Here is a 23347-nt window from a genome sequence, read left to right on the forward strand (position 1 = left end):
TCCCACTCCTACTATGTGTTACCTACTATATGTTACCTATATCACTTTTTTGGGATACATTTATCATATTCCAGTTCTTAACTTGTAATTCATCATGCAAATCTCAGGTTAATTGTCAAAATGGAGCTTTTGTAACAAAGGGGAGTTTGTAAACACTATATATATATATATATATATATGTACAGACCGACAGGATGGTACAACCAGACATTGTAGTGGTGGATAAAGAACAGAGGAAAGCCGTTGTGGTGAATGTGGCAGTTCAAAGTGATGGCAACATCAAGAAGGGACACGAGAAACTGGAGACATACCAGGGACTCGGAGAGGAACTGGAGAGAGCTTGGAAGGTGAAAGTGACAGTGGTACCCATAGTAATTGGAGCACTCGGGGCTGTAACCTCCAATCTGGAGGAGTGGTAACAGCAGATCCCTGGAAAGACCTCAGACATCTCAGTCCGGAAAAGCCCAGTGCTAAGAACAGCTAGGAAACTGTGCAGGACCCTCAAGCTCCCAGGCCTCTGGTAGAGGACGCGAGCTAAGAGGAGAAACCACCTGCGGGAAGTGAGAGGGGCGTTTTTGACTTTTTTTTGTATGTATATAATTAACATAAAAAAGTGAGCTAATTAACATAATCCAGTAGTGGTCCTTGGGCAAGACCCTTAACCCTACCGCGTACCTCATGAAATGAGAGACAATGAAACAGATGTCATGCCGATTCAGATGTGGCCCAGCCAAACAAGGTCTACCTCAGGTGCTGGGGAACCAGAGCACCTTTATGGAAAGTGGGCTACTGGAACAAGAAGGAAATGGACTAGATGTGAGAACAAGGTTCAGTTGGAATACTACTACTCAAGTAAGAAAGGTTACATGCAGAGAATGTGGAGTGCTTCGATTTGGTTGTTCCTCTCCAAGCTTGGGTCCTCTACCAGAGACCTGGGAGCTTGAGAGTGTTACACAGTAGTTTTAGCTGTTCCCAGTTCTGCGCTTTTCTGGATGGAGATGTCTGAGGTAATTCCAGGCATAGTAGTCCCTCACCCAATTTGGGGATTTCTCCAGTTTCTCAAGTTCTTTCGTCTTTATGTTACCATTGCTTGGTACTGCCACATCAACAACGGCTTTCCTCTGTTCTTTTTTTCTTTTCTGTTCTTTTTTCTTTCTTTCTGTTCCTATTTTTTTCATGTATTTAAAATGAAACTGAACTGAACTCCTTCCTTCATTTCCCCAAAAGCTCTGAACTGGTTGATTGACAGATCACAGAGCCAACGAGAATCTGCGCATTATGTGTTCACTAAACTCCTGGTGATTTCCATTCATTTCTAAGTGAGATATTCACAGACGGAGCTGGTAGCTCCTCCCGCATGCAGTCGCAGTGTCAAGAACGCATTTATTGACAGGTGGCGAGCAGTGAATTCGTGCGAATCGCGTATGGTGTGAATTCACCTATACGAGTATCTGGGTGCTTGGAGCTTTAGCTTCAGTGTTTACATTCTTTTGGTTATGGGAACTCTTCAACAGTTGATGCAATTAACGTAACTTCAGCAGATCTTTAAGCGAGAGACGCAGCCTCATGGTGAAATGCTGCTCTACATAGCAGTGAAGTGAAATGCAGATGTGATCAGTGAGAATCAGCGGATTCTGGGGCTGGAAAAAAAATATTTTTTTCAAACAGGCTCTGCATCAACATGTAATTCTTAGAGCATAAAATGTTGAAGACTTTGATAATAGAAAAACTATGCAGAATATTTTCATGTTTTGTAGATAAATTATCAAAAAAAAAAAAAGAAACCATTTTCGAAACGATTTAGCACGTAGCTCTTTTGAACTATGATCAGCATCATTTGGACATTATTCTATGTTCAGCTTCTGTTTAAAAAAAGACTGACATTTATCTGACTCAATGATCGCTACTGTTTTTCTGAGTGATATCAATCCAATCCCATATGCTCTTTACAGGCAAAGACTGACGATCCAGGAATTTCACCTGACAGGCAAGCCAATGCCTCGATGGAAGCAAAGCAATACACTACTGACAGCAAGACTTACATCCATATTAGTAAGTAGGGCTGGGTTTCAAATAAATTTAATACAAATTAAAACAATCTTAAAAAATAGTCTCCATTTAAAAACATATTCAGTCTATTTATTTGATAGTATTTAGTACATTATATTATAGGCGATGGCGTTGACAGTAAAAGTCCTATTTATTTTAAAATATAATAATATTTGAAAACATATTTTTAATACTACTAGTGAAAGTGATACATTTTTTAAAAAACTACAAATGTTAATTTGAACTGTGTTAAATTGTATAATAAATTAACTATACATTTGTCAATGAGGATCACACTTATATTTAGCCCCATCAGTAATGAACATATAAGAATATTAACAAATGATCCAGTGTTATGGAAACACACATTCTGCTGCATGGCTTTAAGTACTCTTCCCACTCACAGATATGGACACGCCTGAAGTCAAATTAGGCGACAACCTGAGGGTCAGCCTAAATTTTAACAAGCCGACAAGTGGAATCAAAGACATCACTTATCTGGTGAGAGATGTTGGCTTTGTATTCTAGGTCATAAACATGATTGACTCACTGTTTACTGAAGGCTTGATTGTCATTCTATTCCTCCAGATCACAAGCAGAGGTCAACTGGTGAAATTTGGGCGTTACAAATCGGAAGGCCAATCGCTGATCTCCTTCATAACTCATATTTCCAAAGAGATGCTGCCGTCTTTCCGAATTGTTGCCTTCTACCATCCCACAGATTTTGAAGTGGTGTCAGATTCGGTTTGGGTGGATGTTAAAGATTCGTGCATGGGCTCAGTAAGACATGTTCAAGCAGCTGTTTATCCCCCTGTTCACGGCTAACATACAAAATACTGCCGTTCATGTCTGCTTTGTACCTATCTAAATGCACCTCTGTGTACCATGAATTGCAGCTTAGAATGGAGCCTGAAACACCTGCTGCTGTCCATGAGCCCCGCTGGATGTTCAGTTTAAAGGTCTCTGGAGATCCAGGTGCCACCGTGGGACTGGTGGCTGTAGACAAAGGTGTTTACGTCCTAAACAGCAAACACCGGCTCACACAGAAAAAAGTAGGCAATTGTACCTTTAAAAGAAAAATCCAGCTCAATCAGTTGGTTTCCTGCAAGACTTATGAGGTAAACTATAACCTTTGGATGTCTGATTTTTTTTTCACATCAGATTTGGGATGAAGTGGAGAAGTATGACACTGGCTGCACTCCTGGTGGAGGGAAGGATGGCTTGAGTGTGTTCTTTGATGCTGGGCTGTTATTTGAGTCCAGTTCTGCATCAGGAACAGCTTACAGACAAGGTAAGAATATTTGTCCTGAGTCAGTACCTGTTTTTGCAAAGTGAAGCCACTTGAGATTCAAAATCTTATATTGTTTCAAGTTAGAGAGTTGATACAACTCAAAATACGAGACAGTCAAATTCAATGACGAAGTTGAGTTTGTCTCGTAAAGGTGCTCCAACTATCTTGATGGAAGGAAAAATTACTCAGTGATGAAAATGTATCAGTTTTATCTTAAAATATACTAAAAGAGTAATCTTCAAAATCCATCTCAACACTTCCGGGGGGTAAATTCTAAAGGGACCTAATCACAAAGAAGCTTCGGGTTAACAGACTTTTTGGAAAATCATCAAGATTATATAAGATACTTCACAGGACCCTCAAGCTCCCAGGCCCTGGTAGAGGTCCCAAGCTTGGAGGAGAGACCACCCGGAATGGGTGAGAGGGGCGTTTTTAGCAATATTGAAGCTATCCAGCAGTACAATTCTGAGCCAAATGGCAGTTCCGATGGTTGAAAACATTCAGAAACACAATTTTAATTGTGACATGCTTTTTATGTGTCCTCCATTATGAGAAAAATGCTACAAGAACATGTTAAAAACACAAATTTCATTGGAGCGGGTGTTAATTTAACATAATCATCCAATCAGCGTGGTCCAATAGTATCTACCTTTTATGGTTGTGCTACATTTTTTAATTTTAATTTCTGGAAAAGATTTTTCTTCAACCATCTTAGTTTTATTTTAACTTTTTTGCAATTGTATTTCAGTTTGTGGAATTTTGTTTTGACATCTAAAGTGTTATGCTGGGTTTTATTATTTTCTGATTCCTGGAAGCTGCATGGTGGTGCAATGGTGCAGTAGTTAGCGCTCTGGTCTCACAGCAGGAAGGACCCTGGTTCAAGTTCTGGTCGGGGGACCTTTCTGTGTGAAGTTTGCAAATTCTCCCCGTGCATGTGTGGGTTTGGTTTTCTCTAAGGACTCCAGCTTCCTCCCACCGTCCAAAACATGCTTCATGTAACGCAGAAGTGAGACGGTTGGATCCACGTGCAGACGGTTTAATTTCACAGAGCAAGGGCAAGACATAGTCGGCATCAAAGGGCAGGCAAAGGTCAAAGTCACAGAGGCAAGGCAGGAAAACGAAGAAACAGGCGTGGGTCAAAAACACAGAGACTATGACTAACTAGGAGAATTGTTCAGACTGACTGTAAACAGAATCAAGATTTCACATTGAACTGTGTTCTGGATTGAGTATATATGCTGGTGAGTCTGATGATGATGATGAACAGCTGGGCATGGAGAAGGCTGGAGCAAAGGCTGATGGGAGTTGGAGTGAGGAAGAGAAGCTGGTTAAAACTCAGGAGAGGGCTCCCTCTGGTGGTCAGCGGAGGACATGGCTGAGTGAGTCCTGACACTTCATAGGTTAATTGATTACTTTAAATTGCCCCTACGTGTGAATGGGAGTATGTGTGGGTGTGTTATTGGGGCCCTGCAACAGACTGACGACCTCTCCAGGGTGTACCCTGAATTCAATCAGAAGTGGCCGGGTTAGGCTCCGGCAACCCTGTGACCCAGAAACGGACAAAACGGATTAGAAACTGGATGAATCCTATAAGCAGTTTGGCATGTTGGGTTGTCCACTGAGACAATCATTAGCAACCCTGAATAGTCAACCGGCTCAATCGTGTTAGTCCAGTCACTCAGGGGTCAGTCTTGAAGCTGACCCTGAACTCCTCTGCTTCCGCAAATGACAACCCATTAGAGTGTCAGGGGGTCAATCTGCTATCCACTATGAAGGTGTGGCTACCTGGCATTGATGACCACACAACTTTGGGACCATCTCTGCTCAGTTTTAACTGCACTTTGGAAATGTTGGGCCCCTTGGTGGGAAGGTGCTTGGACATGCTGTTAGTTAACATGAGGTATCCTCACAGTGCCTTAGCGGTCAAGTTCAACTTTTTAATTAATTTTAATTTCATTTCTTCTTTTCTGAAGGAGGCTCAAACTGCTTTACACTAGGTCAAACTAATAAATAATACAATGATAAAATATAAGGACCAAAACAACTAAACAAGAACTAGATACATGTTAAAAGGTTAACTAGAAGATACTAAAGCATGGTGGAGGATCAGTTTAGATTTAAAACTCTCCAAGAGGGGGGCTTCCCTAATAGCCAGTGACAATAGAATTGCAGAGTTTAGGAGCCAGCACAGCAATTGCATGGTCCCCCCAGAGCTTTCATTTGGTTCTGGGAATCAGCAGCACCCACTGGTATGAAGAGCAAAGGTACTTTAGGGGAAAATAATTGAAAGGCAAACAATAAAAGTAAGAGGATGCTGTACCTGTGAGTGACTTTAAAGTAAAAGCAAGAATTTAAAAAAAATGTGAATATTTGACCAGAAGCCAACTCAATGAGAACAGGTTTTGGGGTATATGCTTCAACTTTTTAGCACCACATATATGACTGGTCGCTGCATTTTGAACCAGATGTAGCCTTGCCATTAAAGCTTTAGGCAACCCCACATATAAAAAGCTGCAATAAATAACTCCGGACAACACAGTGCCATGTATGACAATTTCAAGGTTTGGTTTTGATAGAAAATAATTGGTCAAATTTCAAGGCAGCATCAAGTTTCACTCCGAGGCTACATACACACAGATCATGTGTTGTGCATTCAAAAACGAGCTATCTGTGGTTTCATGAATGTGCAGTCAGCCTGGTGTTCACACTGGACAAGCAGGTAGGGGCTTCTTCATTTAGTTTTTACTGTTTACTATTGCGTGTCTGCCACCGATAGGTCTAAAAGACTTGGTGTCAAATGTTGAGGCAGTGGAAATCATAGCAAAAAATACTCAAGTTTTGAAGAAAAACATCTAGGAGATAACCTGTAAAGTCTTCATTATACTATGTGGTCCACCGAAGTGGTCCAAGGTTCTGGTTGTTAGCAGCATGAAAGACTTTGAAACATGTTTAATCACGTATGTCTGAGCAAAGCAGATATAATTTTAAGAAAGAACCCAATGGTCCTGGTGTGGGTGTGACTGGTTACTCCCCCTAATTTTATTTTCTATCATCCACAGAAGAGTCCCGTCAGTAGTCCCCTTTGCAGAAATAATATGTGTGATGGAATGATATGCTTGACATGTGTTTGTTTTCATGCTGAAGGTATGTGCGTGTGAGCTGTAGTTGTGTTGTGTACATGCTGACAAGTGTGTGTGTGATGGATTTTAGAGTCAGCCGGTAGGTTAGTATTATTTGAGTGTGTGGACAGTTCACGCCCTGAATATTTACATTTGACAATAATGGCGATAAACCTCCAGCAACATGTTGCTTCTTTTTGTGATTCCACCCCCTCCTGCATTTGAACCTCTTCCTAAGGATTCCCTCTACATTCGTAGTCACATGGCCTAAATTAATAGAATTAACTGCTGTGGAATATGCCCTAAATGGTTAACCAGCCTCCAACTTCTCCTACTTTCTCATTTTCTCTTCTCTTTCCATCCAGCCCAACAAGACATGTGTGCAAATGTGTCCAAAGATTCATGAATATCTAATGTAACAGTAAAATCTGTCTTACACAAAAGGCTTTCACCTCTTATTTGGTTAGTAGGCTGCTGGACTGGACAAGTCAGAAAAAAACAAAGCAAAGTAAAAACCACCACAAACCTTGGACGGAGGTCCTGATCAGCATGGCATCAGCAGAATGTGTGGTGGGGATTTATTGGAACCCACTTAAACCACTACTTTTGTGTGAAATACCTTCCAAGTGTCTTCGCTGTTTACTTCTTTGACAGCGTGCTGACATCTGAGGACTTTTCAGCCTTCTTTTTGCCCACCTGTGTCTGTTCTGATCTTGTTTCAGAAGTAAAATGTGCAGCACCGTCCAGGAGAAGGCGCGCCTCGACCATCATGGATGTCAGAACCACATTATGTGAGAAGCTCCAGGAAGCAAATACCAATGCATGCATTGTTATTTTAATTCTTAGAAACAACAGTGCATGCATTAGAAATGTCTACTTTATTCCTAATATTTGTCTCCTAAATGTTTTCCTCTGAACTTCTCGTTGTGGTTAGTGAGTCAGTATGAGGAAGATCTACAGCGGGATTGTTGTTTGGACGGCATGAAGGACTCCCCAGTTTCATACACATGTGAGCGTCGCTCTGAGTACATTCTGGATGGTCAGGCTTGTGTCGATGCCTTCCTCACCTGCTGCAAAGAGATGGAAAAGCAACTGCTTGAAAAGAAAGAGGAGAGCCTGCATCTGGCCCGCAGTAAGATTCTGCATCAACACTATTGACTGTTCACATGGAAACAAACACTACAGTTACTTTCTGTATTCCAGGCGAGACAGATGATAGCTACACGGACAGCGATGAAATCGTTACTCGCAGCAATTTCCCTGAAAGCTGGCTGTGGAACGACATTATCTTGCCAGAATGCCCCAAAAATACAACAAAATGGTGAGTCCACACTCTAGATCAGGGGTCAGAAACCTAGGGCATGCATGTCATGGGTAGCAGGTGCAGCGATATGTGTCATGCAGGAGTCTCTCCTGTTTGTATCAGTGCAGCCATGAAGCACTGACCTGAATGTATCTGATAGCAGAGCTGGGCGGATCGAGCTGAAATATAAGTAGTATCGATCTTAAGTTGGTATCAGTATTGGATTGATACTGACCCACAGATCTCAATATTTCCACTCTGGTTTGAAACTTCTGTATCTGCAAAAAAGCCTCACTGCCTCACCACACTATGAGATATCAGCAGCAGAGACAGAGCATGCAGACGGCATGCAATGTTCACTCTATTTCCACTTATTTTAAATGCTGAGTTGTTTTCTTACCAGTTACTTTTCACTAGGGATGCCCCGATCAGGTTTTTTTGAGCCCAATCCGATTACAAGTCATTGGATTTTGTGGATTTGCCGATACAGAGACCCGATCTGATACTTTTGTAACACATTTAAAACATTAACAAATTGAATAAACAGATCTGTGTTGTCCCTTATTTATATTTCATTAACCTTCTTTTATCATTAAAAACTTAAATAGACCCCTGAAGGGAAAAGCCGAAAGGAAAAGAAGATTTAGAAGCTAAGAAGTTATAAATTGTTTATATTCTACCAGTTGTTGTTTTTTTAATCGCTAAATATTTTTGATTTATTTTTGGATCATAGTTACTTGTTTCTTTTGGTTTGTTGACTGTTCACTTCTTCACTTAATATTTAATATCAAGAAGTTTTTTATTTTAATAAAACTATTTTCCATTTAATTGAAAATATTGTTCTAATTATGTTTTCATGTTTATCAAGTAATTAAAAAAAGGGAAATGTACAAAAAATCATTCACTGCGATTAAGAATAATTGAGATCTTGAAGTTCATGTCAAATCAATGGCGTTTACAAAAAATATCAATATATGTATTATTATCGGCGATATTGATCAGTATCAGATCGATACCCGAAAGCTCAGTATCGTCCAGCCCTATCTGACAAGCTGTTGGTATCACATTGGCTTGAAACATACTCAAGGCTCATATTAAGGCAACTGCCACTCACAGTTTTGGAAAAACAGTGCAATTCAACAAAATTAGTTGAAAAGTATTTACTCACATGTGACAGAGATAATACACTTGAAAGCATTGCAGAATTGATGCCTAGAAATAACTCTCTCACTCACGGTGCAACAACACAGACAGAATCAAACACAACTCCCTCAGTGCGCTCCTGTTGTAGGCAGGATCACTAAAGTATGTTTCGGATAATAGAAAAAATAAAAATCTGTTTGAGTCTCTTCTCTCAAGGATATTTTTTTCCCTATAAAATCATCGGAACATTAAAGCAGCACTGATACTGTGACCCCGTCCACCTTTATAAATACCGCCGTTTTCTTTCATTAAAACTTCATTGTTTCACATAATGTAGGCTACGTTACTTTCTGTGACAGCCTTCGTGAACAGTGAGTTTAAATGAATGCACGCCGTAGGAAAAAAAAAAAACGAAGTTTGACATGATTTAAAAAAATTTTGAAACTGTCGCAAGTGAGATGACAAGTGAAGCGGTATGAGCGCATGTCTGTGGATGAGAGGGAAAAGCGCAAAGCTAAAGCTAATTTGCAAACTTTTGCACAGGTTTATGATTGCACAGCTGGATTGTTGGTCATGTTTTTAGCATCACTGACATTTATGAAGTTATGTTCTCCATGTAGGGATCTTTTGTACTAGAACTTGCTTGATTGGTTGTTGTTTATTACTACAATGTTCGCCCTTGCTGGGAAGGCTGGAGTCCAACATTGCAACTTTGAAGGGGGGGCGCTGTAGTGATGTTCTGTGGCTGAGCTGCTCCTGTTACAAGAGATTCCCTATTCAGTTGTATATGGGTTGATTTTAGCATATCTCCTTTTGTATTTTATCGTTTGTTTTTTTTAGCTGCAACACAAGAAAAGTGCTTTTTGTATATAAAGCTGGAATGATAAATTCAGTTTGTTGAATAATAATCAAGCGAGGTCAGATTATCCTCAGACTTTCTTTCTGTTCTGCCAAATGTCTATATAAAATATGAACAAGTTTTAAAGTTAAAACTACAGCTGATCACTACTCCATTTACTGGGGATAAAAAAGAAGAATTACACTGTGCAGAAGTGCCGAAAATTTATATTACCATGATTAGTAAACTAAGAAAAAAGTAAAAACGTTAAATTTTACACGCAATAAAAGCACCATTACAGGATGAACTTACATTAAGTTACTCAGGCCTTGTCTCATTATGTAAGAAAAGATGAATAAACCAAAAGAAAACAATTTTCTTAGACATATTGATGGTATTTTGTTCTGCAGTATAAATTTCTTTTGCTATGAGTATGAAATAGTGCAAATGCAATACCGTTTGTTTCAGTCAATCATAGTAAAAATAGTATTTCAGTTATTTTCCTTGTGCAATATTATTATGAAAGACCTTTTTGGAGTAAAAGCCAAAAATGTTTGAAAAGCTATTTTACCTGCTGTTTGTGAATTAAATACAATTTCAGATCATTATATATATATACAGTATATATATATTGGTGTACTTCTTAGTATTAGAGTTCAGATTATAGTTGGTGATGGCACAGTTGTTAAGGATATATACTGTACATATATATGGGTAAAATGGGCACTTCATGTCATTAATTTTGCTGACCCCTGGTCTAAATTGTCCTGCAGGAGGGACATTCCTTAATTTATCTGTAACCCACTTATGTCAGCGCTCTCTAAAAGTGCTCTCACCTTTTTTGTGTTTAGTGACTCAACTTCATTTGTGAAAGGTGTTGCTCTGCCAGATTCCATCACAACATGGGAGTTCACTGGCATCAGCCTTTCAAGAACACATGGTCAGTGAATAATCATCTCCTTTTTGCATTATATGACCAGACCACTATCACCACCTCTGTAAAGGTTTGATTCCTGTGGGTTTTCATTGAAGGCATCTGCGTGGGAGAGCCACTGGAGGTGATTGTCCAAAAAAAGTTCTTCATAGACCTCCGGCTACCGTACTCAGCTGTCCGGGGAGAACAGCTGGAAGTAAAAGCCATTCTGCACAACTACATGCCAGAGACCATAACAGTGAGTGCAGCAAAACAGGAACACGACAGAAACTTAGACATGAGCAAAATAAAATACTTGATCAATCTATGGTACAGTTGAATATTTGTCAGTGTTTCCTTTTGATACTGAAATTGTGGGCTTTGAGACGCTTGCTGCGATCTGAAGAGTAAACAATGGTTGTGAATGCTGGCACAAGACTACAAATGTCCTCTCATTTTACCAATAATCTTTGTTTGTTTACAGTTTTTCTCAGTAGCTTTGGTGGATTTCTCACAACAGTATTAAATGTTTAGTTCATACGTCAAAAGCAAGTCTCTTAAGCAAAATAGTTATTTTGATCTTCAAAAGCAAATATTTATGTCAGTGAAAGTATCAGTGTGATAAAAAACGACAAAATATAATTCCAGCATCTTTAAACAATCAAGTGAAAATCATGAATATTTCTTCATGGCTTCATCTGTAGTCGCACTTTTGCAGCTTGGAGCCTGAAGTCTCCTTTGAGATGAGAGTGAGAGACGTGACAGAAACTTGAATGGATCTGGTCGTATTTTTTCAAACAGGAAAAGGGGTCCAGATAATTACTTGTTAGACATAATGCTTTTTCTTGAAAACACCAAACAGGTTTCTCACTCACCTGAGACAAGCTGCCGTGCACGCACGACACAGACAGAGCTGGGACGTCACCCAAATGCTCCCTTTTAGTGAATCAAATAAAAAAAATACTTGTTCTCATTCATCGCCGTGTTTTTAATGACTTATGGCGTGAGTTAGTTTGTGCTTTATCGCAAAATTATGATTTAATGGAAACGGTGTCATTTCGAAACAATTTCGATAAAGTTTGCGCAAATGTGTAATGGAAACACAGCTGACAGGAAAGGGTAGAGAGTTAGTGGACATGATACAGAGGAGAAAGGTAGACATACTGTGTGTCCAGGAGACCAGGTGGAAAGGTAGCAAGGCTAGAAGTTTAGGAGCAGGGTTCAAGTTGTTCTATCATGGTGGAGATGGGAAGAGAAATGGAGTAGGAGTTATCCTAAAGGAGGAGTTTGTTAGGAGTGTTGTGGAGGTAAAAAGAGTGTCAGATAGAGTGATGAGTCTGAAGATAGAAATGGAGGGTGTCATGTTCAATGTTGTTAGTGGGTATGCCCCACAGGTAGGATGTGAGCTGGAAGAGAAGGAGAAGTTCTGGTTGGATCTTGATGAAGTGATGATGAGCATCCCTGGAAATGAGAGAGTTGTCATTGGTGCAGATTTCAATGGTCATGTTGGTGCAGGAAACCGAGGTGATGAGGAGGTGATGGGCAGGTTTGGTATCCAGGAGAGGAATGTAGAAGGACAGATGGTGGTTGATTTTGCAAAAAAGATGGAAATGGCGATAGTGAATACATTCTTTGAGAAGAGACAGGAACATAGAGTGACCTATAAGAGTGGAGGTAGAAGCACACAGATAGACTACATCTTGTGTAGACGGTGTAATCTGAAGGAGATCAGTGACTGTAAAGTAGTGGTTGGTGAGAGTGTTTCCAGACAGCACAGGATGGTGGTGTGTAGAATGACTCTGGTGGTGAAGAAGATGAAGAAAGAGAGGGCAAAGGCAGAGAAGAGGACAAACTGGTGGAAGCTGAAAAAAGAAGATTGTTGCATGACTTTTAAGAAACAGTTGAAACAGGCTCTGGGTGGTCAGGAGGTACTCCCAGATGACTGGATAACTACAGCTAATGTGATCAGGGAGACAGGTAGGAGTGTACTTGGTGTGTCATCAGGAAAGAGAGTTGATAAGGAGACTTGGTGGTGGAATGAGGAGGTGCAGGAGTGTATACGAAGTAAGAGACTAGCTAAGAAGAAGTGGGACACTGAGAGGACTGAGGAGAGTAGACAGGAGTACAGGGAGATGCAGCGTAAGGTGAAAGTAGAGGTGTCAAAGGCCAAACAAAGAGCTTATGATGACTTGTACGCTAGGTTGGGTAGTAAGGAGGGAGAGACTGACCTGTACAGACTAGCAAGGCAGAGAGATCGAGATGGGAAGGACATGCAGCAGGTTAGGGTGATCAAGGATAGGAATGGTAATGTGGTGACAGGTGTCAGTGGTGTAATGGAAAGATGGAAAGAATACTTTGAAGAGTTGATGAATGAAGAGAATGAGAGAGAACAAAGAGTAGAAGAGGTGACGGTTGTGGAGCAGGAAGTAAGAAAGATTAGTAAAGGTGAAGTGAGAGGGGCTTTGAAGAGGATGAAGAGTGGAAAGGCTCTTGGTCCTGATGATATACCTGTGGAGGTATGGAAGTGTCTAGGAGAGATGGCAGTGGAGTTTTTGACCAGGTTGTTCAACAGGATCTTAGGTGGTGAGAAGATGCCTGAGGAATGGAGGAGAAGTGTGATGGTGCCCATTTTTAAGAATAAGGGAGATGTGCAGAGTTGTGGTAACTACAGAGGAATAAAGCTGATGAGCCATACAATGAAGGTGTGGGAAAGAGTAGTGGAAGCCAGACTAAGAGCAGAAGTGAACATTTGTGAGCAGCAGTATGGTTTCATGCCAAGAAAGAGCACTACAGATGCAACATTTGCTTTGAGGATGTTGATAGAGAAGTACAGAGAAGGTCAGAGAGAGCTCCACTGTGTCTTTGTAGATCTGGAGAAAGCTTATGACAGAGTGCCCAGAGAGGAACTATGGTATTGTATGAGGAAGTCTGGAGTGACAGAGAAGTATGTCCGAGCAGTGCAGGACATGTATGAGGGCTGTAAGACAGTGGTGAGGTGTGCTGTAGGGGTGACAGAGGAGTTCAAGGTGGAGGTGGGATTACATCAGGGATCAGCTCTGAGCCCCTTCCTGTTTGCAATGGTGATGGACAGACTGACGGATGAGGTTAGACAGGAATCACCATGGACTATGATGTTTGCAGATGATATTGTGATTTGTAGTGAGAGCAGGGAACAGGTGGAGGTGGAGTTAGAGAGGTGGAGGTTTGCCCTGGAAAGGAGAGGAATGAAGGTTAGCCGCAGTAAGACAGAGTACATGTGTGTGAATGAGAGGAACCAGAGTGGAAGAGTGAGGTTACAGGGAGAAGAGATAAAGAAGGTGGAGGAGTTTAAGTATTTAGGGTCAACAGTACAGAGTAATGGAATGATCATTTTGGGACATTTGAGACATTTGAACTTAAACATGCTTCATGTCAAAAGGTATTGCCAGTGGATGAAATGAACACATCACTAAGTTGCACTAACTGTTGCGGAAAGTTTAATTCTTTTGTGAGAAATGCAACAAGAAAACTGAAGAAACCTGCAATGAGTTTGAATTTTCTCCATCATTTTGTTTTTAAGGTTCGCATAGATCTAGTTGAGGAAAAGGACGTGTGCAGCGCAGCTTCTAAACGTGGGAAACATCGACAGGAGGTAAAAGTTGGGAGCATGAGCACAAGATCTGTTCCCTTCATCATTATTCCCATGAAGGAGGGGATTCTTCCAATTGAGGTCAAAGCTGCTGTCAAACACTTATCCCTGAGTGATGGAGTAAAGAAAGACCTGCGAGTGGTTGTAAGTCAATCTGTTGATTTTTCACATTTTCAAGACATGTAAGGTGTGTGAAAATTAGGGCGGAGCTGTCTGCTACGAGCAATCCAAAGAGGAAACCGACCATTATTTTATTTTGGGATGGAGACCGTCATGAATTTTCCACAATAACAAGCATTGGCGTTGTCTAAAAATTGAGAAAACTCAGCACTTCTCTGCAAAAGAATTGCAATACTTCATTGAGGACAGACACGCCCCCACCTGTGATCAGCCGACCTGAAATCCAGCCGGATCGAACTTAGAAAAAAGGTGTTTTATTAATTTTACAAGAATAATAAAGAAAGTTTATAAGAAAAAAAGGGAAAATTTACAATTATAGTTAAAATGTAAAATAGACAGCAGTGCTCTTAGGAGAGAAATTCTTATTTTTTGGGGCTGCCTGGTGTGGCTTAAGCTTAGATTTTTTAGTATTTTCATTCAAAAACATGTTGGTTAGTTTGTTGACAAATTTCTTTTTCTTGTTGTTTTTATAAGATTACACCTAAAACTTTCATTGTATGTTGTAAAAACAGTGTGTCAAACATTTTGGGTGTTTCTAAAGCAAAATGAATCCCATTTTTCCAGATAGACTTTTCTGTTTTTCTATAATTGTATGTCTAGTGTGTGAATATAACATAGAAAAATGACAAATAAAATAATACCAAATAAGCAAGCAGGTACTCTTTCAAATTGAAAATAGAGATAAATTCAAAAGTAGACAAAAACTGAGTTTTAGACCCCAGGTTCCAAAAAGTTAATAATAAATGTTCTAAATGTACAATTTTGTGTGTGATTTTATGTTATAATTATTTGCAGATAATAACTGACTGGAAAATACTCAAAGAAATTATTTAGATTAATCAAGATTAAATTTTTACAGATTTGCGATTAATTAATTAATTTTTTTTATCGATTCCCCGCCCTAATATATTCATATTAATCTGATACACTTCACATGTTGCAAAATGTATTAATGAAATAAATACATTGTTAATAGTATACAGTGTTACATGGTTTCTCAAAGGAAGAATTTCTAACAAAAATGTCCAGATCATTAACATTGTAAAGTCCTATGCTTCTCCTGGAGGGAGTTTCAGTTTGACCACTAGTGGGCGATAGCGCTATACCATTACAATTTATTCCAGAAGAAGAAAGTATAAGAAGAAAACAATGTTTTAGACCACCAATTGTTATTTTAAAAAATTAGAAGTGGAGCTGGTCTTTTCACTCTGCTATCATCGCTCCATCTTGGCTACCTAAAAAAGGGCGCTAAAAGCATTGGAAGTGATCGTGAAGGCTCCTCGGAATTTCTAATACAAAAAGTAGCCCAGGGCTGACATTCTTCTGTGTTGTTTCACGTAGAGGTGTAACGGATTACAAAGATCGCGGTTCAGATTGTGTCATGGTTTTAGGGTTCTGGTGCAGGTGCGCGTCCAGTTCCGGTTTAGGGTGCGGTCCACATCCCAGTTCCAGGCTCGGAGGTTGAGGAGCCCTGTTTTAATTGGAGCAGCCAGCGCGTCGAAAAACAACAAATTGAGTACACCCAAAATGCACATTTTTGACGCGCAGGATCCTTCAACCATTTGTCAATATGTGACGATTTCAGAATAAGCATGTTTTGGCTTAAAACATCAGTATGCTGTACCAGAAATAACCATATTGTCAAAATATTTTCTTCCTCAGCCTCCAGGATTTCTGGAAAAAGCTGAAAAAATTGTGACCTTGGATCCAGCTCTTAAAGGAAACAGTAAGTCCTATACATGAATTGTTATAATTTACTTAACATGGCAATTATCATCTCAGTGGACTCCTGTAATCTAAACTACACACCTGTGGATTTTTTTTAGACGGTGAACAAGTGGAGATTCTGAAGAGCAACATTTCTGAAAGTAATTTGATTCCAAACTCACCTGTGAGCACTCAGATCTCAGTGACAGGTTAGTTTTCATCATCAAACTGAGCTCTGCATGGTTCCTGGTGATGATATCTACTTCAGTTGCCCTTTTGCACACAGGCCGAGAACAAGTTTCTGGGCTGGTGGAGAATGCCATTAGTGGAAAGTCGATGGGTACTCTGATTTATCAACCCTCTGGCTGTGGAGAGCAGAACATGATCCACATGACCCTGCCTGTCATTGCAACCACGTATTTGGACAAAACCAACCAATGGGAAGCTGTGGGCTTTCAGAAACGGGCTGAGGCCCTCCAGCACATTAAAACTGGTAAGATGAAAGTTCTGAGTTCAAAAGCTTCAGTTGTTTTCAAAGGGAAGTCAAGGTCATTCTCTAACCAATCATCTATTTTTCTATACAGGTTACAGGAACGAGCTAGCATACCTAAAAAGTGATGGTTCTTTTGCTGTACATCCTAACCATGGAAGCAGCACCTGGTGAGGTCATCTACATTATCTATCCATCCATTCATTCATCCTTTAACCCTTTCTCTTACCTGTAGCTGTTGACAGACACCTTCAGCCACTGATTAAAACTGAGACAAGAAAACAAATTAGAGTTGGGTTAGAATCATCAACAAAAATGTCTTGGCCTTGAAGAATGTCAAAAATAGTTGCAAATATTTTATAATGTGGGTTTTTTAATTGAGTTTTTTTGGCTTCTTGTTTTTAACTTTTTTTTGTATGTATCATTTACCACACACATACTAAATACATCAACATTATAGTTTAAAAAAGATGTCAGTCTTCAGGATTTTTTGACTATCAGGAGTGAAGCAACTGTGGTGCAGTTCATTATCTTTTTCCACCATCATGGATCACAGGGCTGACGCGTTTACATTCGTCTTCTCTCAAGCCAAATGACATTGACCATTACCCACTTCCTGCTTTTCGATAATAATTTCTTACATTTTGATGAGATGTGTGTTATTTGTGGACTGCACAGACCGCTCAAAACATGGAGTCATTGTTCTGGCATGTGCTGGGTTCAGGTTTCAAATACAATGCCTCAGATGTTCACCGTCAGCACAAATAGAACTTTTTGCTATTGTAAAAAACATAGTCTGATCTTACTGTGAATCAAAACAATTTCAAAACCCTTCAACATTCTAAATGGTAAAAGCCTAATTCTTTCAGTGGTCCTTGTTTATTGCAGGGGAAACATTCTATAAATAATCTACGACATGAAGGATAACAAATGTTTATTTATTATCTGTAAAATTCCACACTACACTGTAGCTCACTGCTCTTTTCTTAAACAGACAGGAATGTTTTCACACTTTATTTCTTGTTTAAATTTTAATAAGTTCAAGCTTTCCTGGAAAAACAAGTCTATCACAATAGAATGAAAGCAAAAACATAATCACAATGAAAATTTATGTAACTCTCAAGCTGCACTTGTAAAGAAGAACATGTCTGTATAGAAGATCAACAGCTAATCAGGACACAGAACACAATGTGCAGTTAAAAAAAGAATGTTAAGATGTGCTTAAATAAAACGTAAAACATCAAGACCCTGACAAGAAAACTGCAATACAGTGAAGGAACTCTGTATGTGGTGCTTTACTACCTTTGTAAAGGCCCAAGGCGCTTTACAGTCACAGCTCATTGTAGCTCATGGTATTCTCACTGGAAAAGCAGGGATGGATTTTTCTCCTTTTACTTTTTCTACTATTTATTAACAAAGGTCCACCACCTACAGCTGGAAGAGGCTTAGTGGGAGGTGTCAAAGCGGTTCAAATCTTGTGAATCTAACTATAGACTTTTTCTTTCAAGCTCTGTTCAACATCCATTCAATGGCCACGCTTTTTGTTCATAGAGCCCAAAAACTGTTATAAAATGTGTGTAGCTATGTGTTTGTTAGAGTTTTGAATGCAGAAGCCTGAAACTCGCATCATCACTCATTTGCGTAGACTTATCATTGAAACTGGCCGCTTAAACATGCATTGCCAAAAGCAGTGTGAATGTAACTTCACCTCTACCTCAACCACCTGGACCAATGTGGGGTTCAGTGTCTTGCTCAGTGACACTTCAACAAATGGGCAGACAAGACGAGATCAGAGCCTACAATTCCTCCAGTCAGAAGTCACCCAATCTACCTCTGCACCACCGCCACCTTGTCCAACTATATTGTTTTTTTAAACTGCAATTACTACAAAGTTGGCTTTTTAAATTGTTCCCTCTAGCATTATGACAACTTGTTGGACAATAGAGGAAACTTTAAAAGCTTTCAAGACCTGAAAAAGCTGTATAATATAGTTAATAAAGATTTCTACAGATTCCTTCAAGTGAGAAACTATTTTAAGGAAATAAATAAAACACAAACTAAATTCCCATTTGAGTTATTATTGCTTTTCCTAAAGGCACATACATCTGAACCAAGATCTGAAGTTATTTCTAAACTGTACAGTGTGACCCAGAGCACCGAAGGCAACAACGTGGAATATTTAAAGGAAAAATGGGAAAAAGAAGGAGGGTTCAGGCTACAATCAAAAGAATGGGAGGACATTTTGAAAAACAATGTGAAATGTACAACATCTACTTATTGGAGAGAATTTGCATGGAAAACTATGATTCGTTTTTTTAGGGTACCATCTAAGAATGCTTCCACAGGAAGAGACACCTGCTGGAGAAAATGTGGGGCAGAGCGAGCTGGACAATATCATATGCCCGAAACTTTTACTATTTTGGCTTCAAATTATGGAAGGATTGGAAAAAGTAGTGGGTACTCAATTACCGCACACGTTTGAGACCTTATATCTTGGGAAAAGACCAGATAATCTTGTAGACTGTAAGAAAAAGTACCTCTATAATATTTTGTTGATTGCTGGGAAAAAAAGTATTACAAGGAAATGGTTTACTGATGTGATTCCTACCTATGATGACTGGGTGACTGCTGTTCAGGATATTTACATAATGGAGAAACTAACATACTCTATGAGGATGGATTTGGATAGATTTGACAAACAATGGAAACTTTGGAGAGAGTTTATTGCACCAACTAGACCAGACCTTAACTAAAATGGTAGTAACCACTGTGCTAACTTTCGCATAAAAGTATGATGTTTTTGTAGAATATTTTATTTATATTTTTGTCATTATTTTTTGTTTTATCTCCTTTTGCTTAAAAAGCAGGATCGTTTATTTTTCAGCCAATGATCAAAAAAGAAGATACAATTTAAAACAATTGTGGATGGGTATCAAGTATTGTATCAATGTGGAATAATTTGGATTCTAAATAAAAATTTCCATGAGAAAAAAAAAATGTTCCTTCTAGCAAGCCTCAATCCCCAGGGATTTGGTAATACATTCTTGGGATAAGGTAGTTAGGTTTTGTAATGCCCTTAGCCTAGATGCTACTTGTGAACCTGAACAACTGCACTGTCTTTTTTGTTCCACAAGGTTAACAGCTTATGTTGTCAAAGTGTTTTCCATGGCCAACAACCTGGTGGGAATCAAAAAGGAACATATTTGTGATGCTGTGAAGTTCCTGATCCTCAAAGCTCAGCAGCCCGATGGCATGTTCACAGAAGTTGGAAGAATGTACCATGGAGAGATGATTGTAAGGGAACCTACTGATATTTTTCAAGTGTTTCATGTCCAAGTTTTCAACTTAGCCTAAGTTAAGACTCCACTCATATTTGTGTTCCCTCCAGGGTGATGTTCGTGGCTCTGACTCTGATGCCTCCATGACAGCATTCTGCCTCATTGCCATGCAGGAGTCACGCACACTCTGCGAAGCCACTGTCAATGTGAGTTTATGATTTAAAATCTAAATTTATAGTGTGTTCCAAATTATTATTGAATCTATTTTTTAATGATTTTTCTAAATATTTAATGTAAATGACAGCATCATTTTCAAGTCACCATCTAATAGAGTTTATACTAAGTGTTAGCAAATAAATACAGTAACAGTATTTTTAAAGAATAAAAACCACAAAATATACTGTTTCACTTTATTACACACAACAGAGTTCCACAACATTTTATTGATTTTAAAAAACTGAAAATGTTAATATGTCACATGTCATATTACTGAAATCAAAAGATATTCAAATAATGTCACCATGAATTGTACCCAAGAAATGGTGGTGTCATGAAGGGCATCTGACATACAATCTTTGCCAACCAAATCAATCAGACCTATGATATTCATACCGGGTCTGTCGAGTCCCATGTTTAAAAAAATGACACCCATTGGTGCTGGTGGAAATTGGACAATTTTTGGAAGAAGGAGAGGAGGTAGGAGTGTTGGTAGAAAGAGAGAAAAGAGGAAGACTTGACAGTTGGACTGAGAAAAGGGACTTTGACTGTGGGCAAAGGAAAAGGTAAGATAAGATAATCCTTCCAATTTTGCAGCATTACAGATAGGAATAGAGCAGTACACTATGTACAGTAAAAAAACAAAAAGAGATTAAACATGTCACATATTTACAAAATGTAGTAAAGAGTGCAAAAAAAAGAGGAAAAAGGAAATTGCAATAGTGGTTATAATACTGTATTAAAAATTGCACAACATATTTTAAAATGACAGAGTAAAGAGCAAAGTGACTGAAGTTAACAAAATTCCAGTTGGATCACTGGGAGCAACTTTGGTTGTAGATTCTCACAGCAGCAGGCAGGAGATTACTAGTAGTGTCTCATGAATGATAACATGATACCAAAATAGCAGTCCTCCCAAATCCTGCCACCACTCATTTGAACATCAGCTTTTAATTATTGAGACTTTACTCTTTCTAATCATTTTTTTCTCCCATTCCTATTTAGAACTTACCAAGCAGCATTAACAATGCAGTTGCTTACCTGGAGAGACGACTGCCCAGCCTTACAAATCCTTACGCTGTCGCCATGACATCATATGCTCTGGCTAATGAGGGAAAACTAAACCGCGAGATTCTCTACAAGTTTGCTTCTTCAGGTGCTGACACAAAAATTCACCCAACAAACTTCACTCATGTAGCGAAGAGGCTGAGACGTTGAGATCCATATGCAACAGCTTTTAATAGCAGGAGATCCGACAGGGGCAAAAACAAGGCGAGGTCAAAAATCCAGGCAAAATGTCAGACAAGGAGCAAGGCAGGGAGTCAGGAGACAGGCAGAGGTCAAAACACAAGAAGGCAAAGAGGAATGTCTCTTTTCATAGCCAACAGCTCTCGATCACCCACGTCGTAGTTCTTCTCTGCGTCATTGAGTTTTCTGGAGAAAAAAAGCACAGGGAAACATTTTAGGAGATTGACCTGAACGCTGGGATCGCCCAGCTCCGAGTCCTGTGCTGGAGGCATCCACCTCCATGATGAACTGCTGTGTCGGGTCTGGGTGACGCAGGATTGGGGATTGAGAGAAGCGTTGCTTGAGGGTTATGAATGCTGAGGCGGCTTCTGGGGTCCAGTGCAGACGTCTGGGTGCTCCCTTGAGGAGGGAGGTGAGAGGACCTGCTACAGAGCCAAAACCTCGAATAAAGTGTCGATAAAAGTTGGCGAACCCGAGGAATCGCTGTAGCTCCTTCACAGTGGTGGGTTCTGGCCACTGCAGTAACGTTGCTATCGTCCATGGCCACCCCTTGAGCACTGATAACATACCCCAGGAAGGAGATTGTTGTTCTATGAAACTCGCACTTTTCACGTTTGGCGTATAGACGATTATCTATCAGACGTTGAAGGACCTGACGGACGTGAGAAACGTGTTCCTTGAAGCTAGTGGAATAGATGAGGATGTCATTGTGGTAAACTACAACGAAACGCTGGAGCATGTCACGGAATATATCATTCACAAAGGCTTGGAAGACAGAGGGAGCGTTACACAATCCAAATGGCATAACTAAGTACTCATAATGGCCGGTGGTGGTAGAAAACGCCGTTTTCGATTCATCTCCCTCCCTGATGTGAACCAAGTTACACGCACTGCGCAGGTCTAATTTGGTAAAAAAAAAAGCGAGGCTGTCGCAGCTGTTCTAGTGCTGGAGGAACCAGTGGTAAAGGGTAACGGTATTTAACCGTGCATTCGTTGAGACTGCGACAGTCGATGCAGGGACGGAGGCCACCATCTTTCTTTTTAACAAAGAAAAACCCTGCAGAGGCTGGTGAGGTAGAGGGACGAATAAAGCCCTTCTGTAACTCCTCCTGAATGTATGCCCGCATAGCTTCAGTCTCTGGCTGTGAAAGAGTTAACACCCTTCCCCTGGTTGGGGTGACCCCAGGCAGCAACTCAATGGCACAGTCATACGCATGGTGAGGGGGAAGACGTGTGGCGTGTTGTTTGTTAAACACCTCCTCCAGGTCCCGTTAATGGGCTGGAAGGACGCCTGATTCAGGAAGGGTGTCCTCCGGAGCAGCTTCTGGGATGGTAAGGTGACATACATGAAGGTCCTTTGGAATGCTTGACTGTTCCTTGAGGTGGCACTGGAGACAGGATGCAGTCGAATGTAATTTCTTTAGTAGACCACACGATGGAGGGATCATGTGTCTCGAGCCATGGAAGTCCCAAAATAACTGCACAACGAGAATAAATGGCGAAGAGACGTATGAGCTCTTGGTGCTGAGGTTGAACGTGAAGTTGGATGTCCGACGTGACGTAATTATTCCTCCCGGAACCCAAGGGACGACCATCTAGGGCAGAAACTGCCACCTGCGAGTCGCAGGTAAGCAGAGGGATGGAATTAGATTGCGCAAATGATAAATCAATGAAATTTCCTGCTGCCCCTGAATCTATCATAGCAGTGGTGGCAATAATTCTATTAGCTACTTTGAGAGTGACTGGTACTTCAAAGGTAAGAAAAGTGTCACTCACCAGGCCACCCGATTGTAGAGACACAGGTTCTCGCGCATGCGCCAGCTTCTTTCTTCCGGTGTGGGCCGCGTAGATCCTAATTGCATCGGTTCATGATGTGGACATGAGGGGACCGGGGTAAGAAGCTCGGGGCTAGAGTCTCTGGGCTTACGGATTCGCAGCAGGTTG

The 23347-nt window shown here is 40.2% G+C and overlaps 1 protein-coding gene across 4 annotated transcripts in view; it reads left to right on the forward strand.

The window, feature by feature from the left end:
* LOC112137453 (complement C3) overlaps nucleotides 1-23347 on the forward strand; it is an 86892-nt gene that overhangs the window by 46102 nt on the left and 17443 nt on the right. The window contains exons 14-29 of one of the 4 annotated variants that reach the window (XM_036211632.1): nucleotides 2638-2829; nucleotides 2946-3101; nucleotides 3211-3340; nucleotides 7182-7250; nucleotides 7394-7591; nucleotides 7663-7780; nucleotides 10595-10683; nucleotides 10776-10915; nucleotides 14216-14428; nucleotides 16127-16190; nucleotides 16291-16380; nucleotides 16458-16664; nucleotides 16756-16831; nucleotides 19796-19955; nucleotides 20050-20145; nucleotides 21161-21311. The exons of 2 other annotated variants lie outside the window; for them this stretch is intronic. In XM_036211632.1, the coding sequence (XP_036067525.1) occupies nucleotides 2638-2829; nucleotides 2946-3101; nucleotides 3211-3340; nucleotides 7182-7250; nucleotides 7394-7591; nucleotides 7663-7780; nucleotides 10595-10683; nucleotides 10776-10915; nucleotides 14216-14428; nucleotides 16127-16190; nucleotides 16291-16380; nucleotides 16458-16664; nucleotides 16756-16831; nucleotides 19796-19955; nucleotides 20050-20145; nucleotides 21161-21311 (2149 nt within the window). The remainder of the gene's footprint in view (nucleotides 1-2637; nucleotides 2830-2945; nucleotides 3102-3210; nucleotides 3341-7181; nucleotides 7251-7393; nucleotides 7592-7662; nucleotides 7781-10594; nucleotides 10684-10775; nucleotides 10916-14215; nucleotides 14429-16126; nucleotides 16191-16290; nucleotides 16381-16457; nucleotides 16665-16755; nucleotides 16832-19795; nucleotides 19956-20049; nucleotides 20146-21160; nucleotides 21312-23347) is intronic. One more of the 4 variants, XM_036211630.1, reaches the window with a different exon arrangement.

Source organism: Oryzias melastigma, linkage group LG1 (assembly GCF_002922805.2).
Source record: "Oryzias melastigma strain HK-1 linkage group LG1, ASM292280v2, whole genome shotgun sequence".
Classification (NCBI taxonomy): domain Eukaryota; kingdom Metazoa; phylum Chordata; class Actinopteri; order Beloniformes; family Adrianichthyidae; genus Oryzias; species Oryzias melastigma.